We start from the raw sequence: 13469 nt of genomic DNA, 5'->3' as shown, positions 1-13469 counted from the left end.
TTTAAAATTAATTTTGATACTAATGAAAGGAGGGAAACAGGTTTATTAGATATGTTCAAACCCATATTTTTTGCTTGTAACGTAATTATTAAATTGATTGCTCAGATAGGAACAAATTGTTGTTTAAAATCCTGATTCTGCTATGTTTCCTCTTCTAAAAAGATTGTCTTTTAATGCACTTCCAAGCTAATAAGCCTTATAAAATTCTGTACTTGATCTTGAATTACTTTTCACCGATGGCTACACCTTACGAAAGTACGAGCTTGTTGTTAGTATAAAAATATCAATCATAAAATGAAGACCCCAAAACAGCCTTTTAAAGTAAATCACTGCAACAAAAAAGTTTTTCTTGTCAGCTATGGCATTTGAAGGTCTGGAGAGGCTGAAAGTTCATTCAGTGTGTTGGTACAAAGCGGGACTTGAGCCTGTTGATAATTGCTCCTAAAGACAAACGTGAAGGCACCTGACACAGCTGGATCGAAGAGAGCTTTTGTTGGCTGTCTGTGCTAAGAGGAGAGACAACATAGAGTGCTCGCAGATGATTTAAGTAGGGTTGGCGTGATAAGGTTATCTCAAACTGCAAGAGTTGATAGGGCAGTAAGAGACAACTTAGAGCAAAGCTGTGCAATCAATTAAAACTGTGTAATATATGCTGCATGAGGAAACCCCCCAGCCCTAAGTCTATATTATAAAATAACATTATTTTTTTGGGGTGGGGGGGTTTCTAACACAGTAGGTTACAGTCGCAACACAAGCAGTGTTTCCCCGCGAGGATATGTTCCCAGCAGTACTCCTCAGCAGTCCAATTACAACACAGTCAGCAATAGCATGAATGGATATGGCAATGCCGGCATGCCCAATCTAGGTGTACCAGGTTCCCCTGGATTTCTTAATGGCTCCTCAGCTAACTCTCCTTATGGCAGTAAGTGTCTATTTTTGGTAACACATCATCATATAGATTCATATTTACTACAAAATCAAATACTTGCATTGTTTTGATTTCCTATATTGTGAGCTACTGGATAAAAGGAGGGGTGACTCTGGAGGCTGGACGAAAAAATGAATATAATAAATTGATCTGTTTGTGCCATAATACAATCTCAGATAGAAAAAAAAATTGGACTGCACAATTTGTAACAAAAGTCCAACACAAAAGAGTTTGCCTGTTATCCATATATATTTTAAGAGGCAAGGCCCTATCACTCTCTTTTTCCATGTTTGCCGTGAAAACCTCAATCTGAGTCCTGATTATTTTTGCTTTATTGCAGTAGTGCCGTCAAGCCCTACCATGGCAGCCTCTTCGGTCACCCTCCCTTCAAACTGTAGCAGTACACACGGCATTTTCTCATTCTCACCTGCCAATGTCATCTCTGCAGTGAAACAAAAGAGCGCCTTTGCTCCTGTTGTCAGGCCCCAAGCCTCTCCTCCGCCATCTTGCACCAGTGCAAATGGAAATGGACTTCAAGGTGAGCTGGATCTCTCTCAATTTTCTGTGTATTGCTTTTTTGGTGCATACACTCAAGCCTTGATCGTTTATTTTGGAGAAAGGTACCTCACGGTATTTTTGGGTTTCTGGTGCTCTCATAGTGAATGCAAAAGCAGGAGAAGAAATAGGGTAGCACGAATGGTATGCTAAGATTTTAAGCAAATCTTAGTACACTTTTAATACTTGCATTAGAGAAAACTGGTTGTTTTTCTGGCATTTTCCCTTAGGAGTTTGTGCCTTAAATTTTAAAGTAAGACTGCATCCCTGAATGCTTCTCGGAGGTTTTGTGTACTTCTTGGCGTTTATAAGTTTTCTGAACACATTTCTATGGATGTTTAAAACCAGCAGCACTCCAGCATAACGTGGTGAGGCTTCCTCATTTTACATATGATGCAATAGTTATTTGAAAGTAAATCAAATTAGTGTAAATTAGGTTAAGCTCTTACTCAGTGAACTAACCTTCCCTTGGACTAGCTAGCTGCTTGTGCAGTGAGTTAGTTTGCATGCTGTGTTGGTCCCAACTCACTCTCTTACTGTGGTGTTAGAGTGGATACTTCCCTAAATGAACAACTAAATATTTTAATTAAGGCAGGCAATTTTAAGCTTCTGCATTTCTTCAATCTGTGTGATTTCGTGTGGGTAGTGTAATGAACAATTTATAAATCAGTTGCAGAATTTCCATGGTCATCTGCTGGTAGTGGGGCAGGAGGCATTATGATACAGTGTATGTTTGGTGGAGAAACATACATACATATGAACAAAGAAGATTTCCTTTTTACGGCATATCTTAACTTTTAGAAGATAATATTGTCAGATGCATTAGAATCGTTTAAAAGGTTTGTTTGCCTCCAATTTACAAATCACGAGCCTCGTTGCACAGTGCAGTAAATTGAAGCACTTCAAATCCCATGGAAATCAGAAAGGGTTGCAGACACTCTTACCCTGGAGGTCATCACTCCTCTTGACTTTCTTTAGTTAAGATGTAGATAGTGCAGTATTATTTATTCTTTGTATTGCCATGATATCCGTAATATGATGAACTCTCACAGGCAAACAGATGAAGACAGATATTTTGATTTGCCCAAACTAATTCTGGACACCTGCATTTTGTGCTATATCTAGCTTAAGGCACTTTGGAGAGACAATCCCACAGAACTGCCTGTCCATGAAAAATCCAGGCCATTCGAGACCAGGATCTCAAAATGGATGTCCCTGTACCTTATTATTAACTTCTTGGCCCAAAGAAGCATCTGAGAGCTTATTATGCACTCAGGTCAATGAAAGGCTGAGGATCCAGCTACACAAATCTTATCGTAGGATGAATGTTAAAGAAAAGGATAATTAGATTAACAATTTCTGTCATTGCGTATGTCTTTAGTGGAAGCTTTACTATGTTACTGTAAGTAGAAAACTATACCAGGTGTAAGCAATATTCTTAGAAAAGATTATCCATTCATAAAATAATCCAGTGTCCTACTTTCCTCTTCTTATAAAAATACACTAGTATAAGAAGTAAATACTGAAATAAATAAAAATAAAAAATAAAATAAAATAAAGTAAAATAAAATAAAATAAAATGAAATGTGGTAACACATGGCTTAGATCTGAACAGCTATTCTGTAGCTAGTCTGTAGCAGATATGTAAGTATATATTCTTATTAACTTGTTGATACTGCTTTACTCTGAAAAATAAAATTATTTAAAGATCTAAATTAAAATTATCCAAATTTATGTAATTTTAGTATGTAAATAAAGGACTTCCCATCAGATGTTCAAGGTTTCAGGTGTTTAAGAGATCTAGATTCCTGCAAAGTGGGGTTTTCAGAACCGGGCAGGCTAAATGCCCAATTCCCAGCAAACACCAAGCACCCAATCTCCCTTGGCACCTCCCCAAACCCCCAGTAACCATACATCTTCATCCTCAGGTACAAAATACCTGGTAGATGACTTCAAATCAACCAATGCTGATTTTGTTAAATAGGTCGCGAAGTTAGCTCTTAGGCTGAGGCCCAACCCTGCTCTGGACTAAGCTTCTTCTGGGCCCAGACAGCCCACTGAAGGCTTAAAGGTCCCTTGAGCCCCTGATTTTAAAATGCTGCAATCCAAGCGGCAGACCTGGTGTCATCCCTCGAAGTCCAGCATCCCCTGGGTATTACAAAAGCTCTAGGTTAGGTGTCCTTGAGATCTGCGCTGCTGCCTCACCAGGCTGTCCCTACCCCACCGAGCACTCAAAGCTTGTGAAACATGGAGGTATCCAGATGTAGGGATGTTCAGAAACTTCGGGTTTTGGTTCAGCAGCCAAACTGAAAATGAATAGAAGTGTTGGGGGAAAAAAAAATTGTCATGTTTTCCTCACCCAGCTGAAGCAGCTAAACTGAATCGTTTTGTGTTGAGCAAAATGACCCAGAGAAATACCAAGAATGTCTTTCTGGTCTGGTAATTAGAGCACTGAGTTCCAGGGTTGTGACAAAAAGTTGAATTATTTATGCGAACTAACATGGCACCATGAGGTGATTGTATCATGAGAGTTAGGGTGCTGTAGTGAAAGGCAAAATATGAGGGTTCAGGTCCCCTTGGGCTGAGGAGAAAATCAAATTGCATCTGTCATATCCTTGGTGAGTTCCTTTATCATCACAGCAGAGAGGCACCATCATTTTTTCCAACCAAAGCTATTGAGTTAATTCAAACTGAACTCATGAAAGGCTTTGGGATGACAGTACTTCGCCCAGCTGTCCTCACAGATCTCAACCCATGCCTTGAACTGAATTGCAGCCAGAATTGAGTGGCAAGACAGGGATGAATTTGTCATATGCTTCCTTCATGAGACGTCATAAAGAAAAGCCAGCAATGCAGGAGATACTTATTTACCCTGCATTTTACCTGTACAGTTATTTAGGGGGGTTCTGCTTCCTTCTTCCTATCTTCTTAGTCATTTGTTGTCATTGAGCCCTTTTCAAAATTTAATTAGTTGCTTTCTGAACGCTGTACAAGCAGCTCGAGAGTTTTCTGATCAGCACATTTTTTACATTAAATTATGGAATTCAAGAGCTGCAGTCCAACGCAGTTAAAGTTTTTCAGTGATCTTCAAGTACAGATCCTCATCATACAGCAGGATGTGAATGAGCTGAGTGACAGCTGAGGAGTCTGCACTGTTAGGAATGGTCACATACATTTAGTCAAGCCAAGACAGAAGTAAGAGCTCGTGGTCCCTGTCATTGTATCTAAGGTAAATCCTGCAGTTTATGAATCTGGATAAAGAAGGGATGACGTGCTCTTTTAATCACAGGGCAGGATATCCTCTCTCTCGTTGCTTGTTATGTTACCTTTCCCCACATAAGCTCTGTTCTGAAATAATAGCCAGTTGGATAGTTTTCAGGGAAGCTGGTTGACCCCGCTATGGCAAGGCATCGCACACCAACACGATGGGGCCGGGCAGCCCAGTTTTTCCTATGAAGGTTTGTTAGCACTGTGCAGAGGCAGAGGCAGGTGAAAGCATGGCAAAACCTGACATGTAACAGCCCTGCAGACACGGGTAGTCCTTTTACAGGGATTTGGGGGTTAATTGCACCGATCCTTGCTGCGTAAACCACCGTAGGATTTGCCTGTGTGTGGAAAAAAAGCTGTTCTTGGTACATCTAAGATGGTGAGAAAGCAGGAGCAGAACTGTGGAGCTCCATCTGGACCTCAGATGGAGAGTTTTGTCTCGTAATGTAGTATAAAGCAGAGGTAGAGCTGCTCTACCTTCTGGATTGTGGTACCATCACCCTAAGCATCAGGACTACCTAAGCCCACCACACTAGAAGCAAGATCTTGCTGCTAGTAAGCATGCCCCAAAAAGCCACTCTGCGTTTTAGGACTTATTGCTCAAGAGTGAACATGGAGAGGCCTATAGCCAACAAGGGGATTCACTTTTTTCTAAAGAGATCCAGGACAGAGGCTAAGAAGAAAAGAAAAAGAGTAAAAAAGAAGACAATCTGGGGAAATCTCAGAAAGGTCAGCGTGCAGGCAATGCCAGGCAGAGCTAACATGTAGTCTTCTTCCTTGCTGCATTTGTATGCCACGCCTGTCAGCTGCGCATCCATCCTCAGCCAACTGATACCCTAATTAGGGTCAAAACTCGGAAGCAGCAGCTCGCAGAGGAGATACCCCTCTCTCTGTTGTCCTGTGGGTATGACTCACTCCTGTAAGTCTACAAAAAAGGGCCTTTGGACCTTATCCAAAAAGCCACAATCTTGTTAACTCTGTATGACTTCCATTGCATAGTCTATGATCAGAAAGTTAAGTACTTAACACATTTTTTTTAAGAGCAGGATGCTAGCGTATGGGTTCCTTAGGGCAGAGGGCCTTTTACTGTTTAAAACAATGGACATTTAAGGTATAAAATAATTTTTTTAGTGAGAAAGTTCTGGCTTGCTGCAAAGTTGGAAGTACAATATGTGTTCAAAATTTGGTTTTCAATTGTAATTTACTTTTTATAGATTGTGAAAGATATTGCTCTCTGGTTAAGCTTTATGACTGTAATGCAGAGCAAAAGGTTCTCTATATTCTTTTAAAATTGTATCCTGCTTAATTTTCTGGTCTTCCCCTGGATGAAACTATTAAAGTTATTATTACAAAACTAGCCACCCCATTTTTCTTTAAGAAGGCATTTGGTATCAATTTGCACAGCAGGAAACGTAGAGCAGAAATTCACAATTGTCAAATGTTGCTACTAAAGTAAATAGTGAAATAAATGTCTGGAGCCCCAATTTTGCCCCCCCCCCCCCTCATTGTGCCACAGATAGAATTCAACAAATATGGCTAAATCTCTTAAATGAAAGAATTCAGACTTTTTTCCCCCAGAAAAGTATGTAGCAGACAACCTAGATTTTCACACAGCAGAAACCAAACGCAAGATTATGATAAACGTGTGATCAAGATGTGCAGGGTATTAGTACCAAATAATGATGTGCCATTTATTAAGGTATTTGTGCACACAACCTCTGGAAGAAAAATCTGGACTTTTTTTTCTGCTGAGTTGTTCTTTCAAGAAGCAAATGTCCAGATCAGTCCTGGACGTTCGCACTTTGCTTAGCATGCTGGCAGAGCATGTCTCGTGCTGGCTCCGAGACATAGCCTTTAGGTCTCACCATCACCTGGACATGGAGCGTGATGACAGATCACTGCTGAACCTGAACCCGAAAAGATAGGAAGACCCTATATTTTGGGTTGACCTGTGGTGATCTTGATGGGTAGGGCAGCTGAGGGTTGTATTGCAGCGTAGCAGCACCTCAAAATGAGCTCCCGTGTACCCCAGTTCAGGTGCACCCTAGGAACCAAATCTCTCTGGGGCTGCCTGACGTGGTGCCAGGCTTCCTGCTGATGGAAAACTCACAGGAGATTTAGTGGAAACATGATATGGAAACTAAATGTTTTGGGTAGAAAGGGTCTCTGCCAATATATGCACTATTCTCCAGTTAAGTTTTGTAACTTCGGTCGCTGTTTAGGTTTAAAATACGTCGTATTATAAACCATGCAAAATTATAACTGCCATTTTAATTTTGACATATTTGATATGTCTAATCGGGGGAAAAAAGTACCAGAGTTGGAAAGCTTTAACCTGTTTCAAGAGCATCACTTGAGATGTGTTTTGGAGAGATATATTCCCACACAAGTCCTTTGCATCAGCTTGCACAGCTGCCTACGGCGCCTGCTGGACCACAACTGCTCGGGGCTCTCGTCGCAGCTGTTGGAGCAATTCTGGTCTTGCAGACTGCGCTGCTGGCTGCTGTAGGAGGCTATGTTACGTATGAAATGTGTACGTACCCAGCTTTTCCAAACCGTAAAGCTGTAACAGCGAATCTGAAATAAATTAATATTGTTGAAATTAATGAACTGAGAAATTGAAGTTCACATCACTACACGAACAGATTTATTAATATCTGTTGTACATAAATTAATGAGAAATATCATTATGGCAAAAATTAAACAACACTAAAATTAAAGACTGCCTAAATTATGTTTCTACCAAAGAGTTAACCAGGAAAAAAGCAGTAGTTGTTGGCATCTCAGTCTTTATCTGTTAAAAAAAAAAGGAGACGGCTGGTCAGGGATATTAACCTCATGCCTTTTTATGGCGCTTGGTCTCCAGAGTTGAGAGCAGGTGTAGGGTACTTGGCTTTGGTCTTTGAGAGTCCTTGGCTTGCTCGGCCCGGCTGTTATCATAAAGTACAATCCTGGAAATGGAGGTTTTCAGCCCAGGTACCAGGCCTGGGCATGAAGCGGTGGTTGGTGGGGTTCCCGCTGCGGGGACGTCCCCGAGTGATGCCTGACATGACGAGGAGTGACCGTGGTGTTCCTCAGCTGTCAGGAGCCTGGCCCCCGCCTCGCTCTTAGCCCCGCACTGGGAGAGATGCCGCGCGCGTGGGAGTCGGGATGCTCTGCGCACAAAAACCCGCTCAGAGCCTCCTTCCACAACATGAAGCCCTTGTGGAGTGTTTCGCTGGGAGAAGCACATGTCCGTGGTCCCTTGGTCAGAGGATGCTGTGGTGCAGCGTGGAGGAGCCCGGGTCTGCAACCGCTCGCCCTGTCCTGCTCCCGGCCAGTGCCGAGCATCGCGGTCGCTTTGAACCAGATGTGCCTTACCCAAGCGTGCTAATAACGGCTGATTTTTCTTCTCTTTTTCTTTTAGCTATGTCTGGGCTTGTAGTCCCGCCAATGTAAAGTCACTTTTGTTTACCTACCGTAGCACCAAGCTTCAGAGGATGGGCTTAGGGGACAAGTTTAGTATATTAAGACATGCTGATGGAAACAGTATCTTCACACAGAATCAGCAAAAAAAAGAAAAGCTACAAAAAAAAAAAAAAAAAGACTTTGTTTAAAGATTTTATTTAAACTATTAAGAATCTACATGCAAACAGCCTACTTCTTCATGAACAATTCCATTTTATTGACTGAATTTTTCTCATATTTTCACATTTCTCAGTCCTGAAGAATAAGGAAAAAGCGACGCCTATTTTGTATAAAGTTTCTGATTACGTCTTGGCTATGTCTAGTACTTGCTATGTGTTGGGAGAAACTTTGTGGATGCACCATTTTGATTATCATGAAACACTGATGAAAAATGCCTCCGAACATTTTTCTGTACTCATAACTAGATTCACAATGGTTGTGTATCTCTATAATGTGAAATATTTTTTTGTGGTGGAAAAAAGGGGGCCAAGGAGGTTATGAGCCATCAAACTGGAAAAAAAAAAGGATGAATATATGATTAGAAAAACAAAAGCCGGGGCGCGGGGGCGGGCGCGGGAGGGTTTATCATTGCTTAACTTCATCTTAATGAAATGGAACTTTGTAACTTATTGTAGTTAGAAATTGTAACTTTGATATTGAATTCTCTTGCCTTCAACAAGCACACTGACAGAGAAAAAAATTGCTACTGTCTGTAGGAAAAAAAAAATATACTTCCACTGCTAGAGCTTCCTGTTAAGCAAGTGTGATCTGCAACATTTTTTCAACTTTTGCTAGCACTGTATACTATTGCATTCTTAGGCTACTGTGAAGTCTATGTTTCTTGTACCAGAAAATTGTCCTTTTGACTTCTAGATCCTTCTTCCCTAATGTGTTTTGTATGTGGTTATAAAATTGTAGACTTTTGTGATTTTGCCAAAGTTGTAGCTAAATATTTATACACTTGTCTTGAATTTTTTTCAGATCCACTTAAATATTTAGAAAAGCAAATTTTATTCCTTATGAAGCCTATAAGGAATAAAATAGTCTTATTCATTGCAACACTTTCTTTCACATAAACACTTGCAGTCACTAAGGGAATTTATTTTGTAACATATCAACTATAAATATTGTATTTATCTTTGAAATTTTGTATATTGCTTTTCATTATTTTTTTTTCTTGTATGTATTGGTTTTTGTCATGGCCTGGTATTGTGATGCTGAGAATAGCATTAAGCCAAGAACTGTTGCCTTCATGTTTTTCTTTTGAATAAATTAGTGTCCGTACATTTCATTTGTACTTCATAAAGTTGCTATTATTTAGACTTTCCATCCTTTTTTTTTTTTATTTTTGAGGAAAAGTCAAATTCATTGTTTATTTTTATATTATTTTTAAGTTATCAGAACAAATAATTTTGAAAAAAAAGTTGTTTGTTGTATAGTCAAATCAAAATTGTGCCACATGGCTGTAATGAATACTAGTAGAATATGTGCATGTGATACAGCCACAAAAAAGATGACTCTATTTTGTGGTTGCATTTCTTTTTTTTTTCTTTTGTTTTCTTTTTTTTTTTTTTTTTTTTTTTTTTTTTTTTTTAAAGATTGTAAAAAGTCATTTTTAGCTGCCACCCATGACTTTGCCACATAGCTGAACTGTGTTTACTGGAAAAATTCAGAGGCCTAAAGTTTAAAATAAATTCACTTCTGATGTTTTAATTACAATGTTTGCCACATTAACTTCTCTGATGCCTTAAAAGTGAACTTCTTTGAAGAACTTTTGTGCTATTTTATCACAGGCTTACACCACAATTGTTAGTCACTACTTCATTTGGATTATTTCTGGTGTAAAAAAAAAAAAAAAAAGCACAAACCTGGTGTACAACTATATCACTCCTTTATGTGTCTATTTTCTGCTGCACTCTGCATTCTCCTGAACCCTGCACTGTTTAAAAAAGATAAAGGTTTCATGTGAAATCAGGATCATACATAATTTTTAAATGTTTGGGGTTTGTTTATTTAGGTTTATTGGTTTTTTTATGGAACTTTTTGTAACAGACCCGTAGATGACTGTACTTTTTAAACTGGAACGACCTCCATCGTATATCGTGGCTGTTAGTACCAAATCCATAGAGACAAATGTGGAGTTTTTTTTTTACTTTGCACTAAATAGGTTGCAAACGCAGCACTGCAAAACATGTTGCAAACTGCAGCAGAATTAAATGTTTAACCAAAAAGGAGGGATTTTTTTTTTTTTCTTTCTGGGCAAAAATGCACATTTTAGTAAAGCATTTATTAAAGGGTTTAAAAGAACGTTACAGCGTATCACAGCTGATAAATGCCGCGCGCATTTCCTTTGTGATAGCGAATAAGGCTTAGCTAAGTGGAAAAGCCTGAGAAGTCACTTTGGAACTGAATTGCCTCCGTTATATTTTGTCTAAGTAAGGTTTTGCTCTAAAGAAGAGGTCACGTGTACATGTTAAGAAAGTTTGCAAGTTTCTTCATAAATGCAATCTGTTTGTGTTTTAGATTACTTAGTCAATGCACTCATTGCTTCATTGTCTCCAGACGGAAAGCTTCACTAAATGGTAGATTTTACTGTTAAAGACCCTACAATAAGATTGTTTTATCTGTACATTTTTTCATATATTTAACTGTATAAAAAAATGTTCATTTTACACAATATTTAATTAAAGTATTTCTTGTCTGTGAATTTCATTTTTAGTAATTTTATCTGGTTTGATTATTAAAAAAGTGACTAAACACAAAACAAAACAATGCAACACTGGGGTTTCATTTCTAAATATCAGAATTCAAAGTTATGTCTTGGTTAAGAAAAAGCACAATCTTTGACGTGGGCTTTCGGTGCCCCAGGATAGCCAGCCCAGGCAGCCCCCGAGAAGGATGACGAGGGAGGAGACCTCTGCTCCGCAGCCCGGCAATGACTTGTTGCTCAGCCTTGGTGAAGTATTTAACCAAAACTGTGCTTTAGACACTCTTTTTGTAAAGTGAAGGTAACAGTAGAGTATTTTTTTTTTCTATTTTAATATCATATTGTAAAAGTCTGTAAACAGGAAAAGTTATTTTAAACACAGCACAACCCAAATTTTCCATGCAGCGGTTTGACACCGAAGGTCGATGTAGTTGTCTTTTAAATGCTGATAAGGAAGCAAATGCTTTTGCTAATTATAATACTGAACAAAAATATTTCATCCTCTGGACTGTAGTACGTGCAATTTACATATAATGTACTCGAACTATAAATATGCCGAGGTGGGCACGACTCAGCCTCCTAGTCGGAAGGTGGGTTTGTGGGAGACAGTTACGATGCTAAGCCTGAAGTACAGGTCTGAGTTCCCTACCCCAGATGCCAAGTGTGTGCCCACATCGTTGTGTGACCAGAGCCACCAGAAAAAGTGTATTTGTACCGCAGTATGGGTCTGGCTGCATGCACAGCAGGCAGAGCAACACAAGTGTCTATCCCGGCAAAGCAGGGGAGTTCGTTATGTGCGTTTTATTCTGCCATTACCAGAGGGCTGCTGGCAACTTCGAGAGGGCACTGAGAAACTCTGAGTTCCGAAGTAAATGTATGTACTTGTGTATGTGTATATACTGCCAAACAACACGCCATATGCCTGAGTCTTTCCTTTGTCGCCCCGTGTTTCAGCAGTTAAGTGATGGAGTGTGATGAGAAGGTGCAGCTTACTGTAGTGACAATTTACGAAGACAGAAAAATGGGATATTTAAGTATGTTTCCTTTCTTGTCCAGTAGTTCCATATTTTTTTTGTTTGATAAAAACAGATGTTAAAAATATAGAGCACTTTGGATTATTATTATTATTATTATTATTATTATTATGCATGGACACTTGTTCCACTTTGAGTATGTATCTGTGTATCATGTTTAAACAGCGGCATAATCAGATGCATCCCACTAAAAAATAAGACGGTTTATAGGGATGAAAGTCTGCATGATGCCTACTGGCACTTTTCCTTTTAGGTTGATTTCAAAGGTTTGAATAATGAGCATCAAAATGGTCCGTCTAACTTCCAATGCAAAGAAAATACAAAAGAAGAAAACCCATACATTTTGTGCTAGGAATGACAAGTCCTAGAGCAATCCACCACCTATGACACATCCCTACCTGTAACTTGGTAATAGCCCTGGCGAGAAAATATGTTGTGTCAGCCTATAGCGAGTTTAGACATAGGAAGACGATAAAAATTCCTTAATCAAAATGAAGGAATAGAGTCTCTAAAAGTATATGCCAATTATTACAAGAGCAGCTTTTTAAAGTCTTTCAAGCTTTTAAAGATTATTCAAAGCACTTGAAATAGGCTTCAATCTAATGCCTCATTTCATTGCATTAAACAGCCTAGTTAATAAAGAATCAATATATTCAAAGGGCAAGGTTATCTTTTGTCTATAAGGGGTGGTGTCATTCTGAACCTTTTATAGTTCAAATGCTGAAAAAGACCTCATGAAATCCATACTCATCAAGTGGGTCAACTAGAGCAATAAAGAGGCCTCTGAAAGAATGGCTGCACTCCTTTAAAACAACTATAAGTCTTATCTTCCCACATAGTGCTCGCCAGGCTCCACCAGAAAATGTCAATTTCTCATCAAGACAAGAGGCCCAACGATAATTTTTTTCTAGAGAATACACACAATTAGGAGAATGCAGAAAGGCCCCATCAGTGATTTGTAGCTTATTATGTCACCAGCAAGCTGCGATCCGCTGCTAAGCAGATAATAAGGGCTGTTGATAACTAAAGTGTCAATATGCCAAAGAACGATTTTTGAATGTGAGCCCTTGTGCTTTTTTTCCCCTCCTCGTGCAGATCGCGGGGCCGACACCGGTGCATCTGCCAACCGACACCGCCTGTTGGACCTCACAATTAATGCCGTGAATAAATAGCACAAAAGAGTTTAGATTCTTTATACTCTTTGAGACAATTCCCTGTTTTACCCTTCAAGGAGTTCTTTTATGTTCGAATAAGGTTGCTTTTAATGAAATTTAAACTCATCAGAGGAAATCAAAACCCTCAAATCAGATTACAAATTGATTTTTTTTGGTCACTTGTCATTATACAATGTACTGCCCTAAGTTTTACAGGAAAAGGAAGAGAAAGCACCCGGTCGGGAGTCAGAGTATGCAATCTCTACAAAAGCATACGAAGGAGGAACGTTCCTAAAGTCCAACAAGTAATAAAAAGTTTTAAAAAGTTGGTGTGTATCATTTAAAAAGTGATCATTATCTTTACTCAGATACATCAT

At 39.2% G+C, this 13469-nt stretch overlaps 1 protein-coding gene across 1 annotated transcript in view; it reads left to right on the top strand.

Moving 5' to 3' along the window:
- Positions 1-8506, top strand: part of EBF3 (early B-cell factor 3) — a 122317-nt gene extending 113811 nt beyond the window's left edge. Inside the window, exons 14-16 of the mRNA XM_019471653.1 lie at positions 734-922; positions 1269-1466; positions 8157-8506. Coding sequence (XP_019327198.1) covers positions 734-922; positions 1269-1466; positions 8157-8188 — 419 coding nt within the window. The 3' untranslated portion in view covers positions 8189-8506. The remainder of the gene's footprint in view (positions 1-733; positions 923-1268; positions 1467-8156) is intronic.
- Positions 8507-13469: the final 4963 nt, after the last annotated feature.

This window comes from Aptenodytes forsteri, unplaced genomic scaffold (assembly GCF_000699145.1).
Source record: "Aptenodytes forsteri isolate BGI_AS27 unplaced genomic scaffold, ASM69914v1 Scaffold15, whole genome shotgun sequence".
In the NCBI taxonomy this organism is placed as follows: Eukaryota; Metazoa; Chordata; class Aves; order Sphenisciformes; family Spheniscidae; genus Aptenodytes; species Aptenodytes forsteri.
The sequence above is the reverse complement of the archived record's forward strand: the minus strand, read 5'-3'. Positions and strand labels throughout refer to the sequence as shown.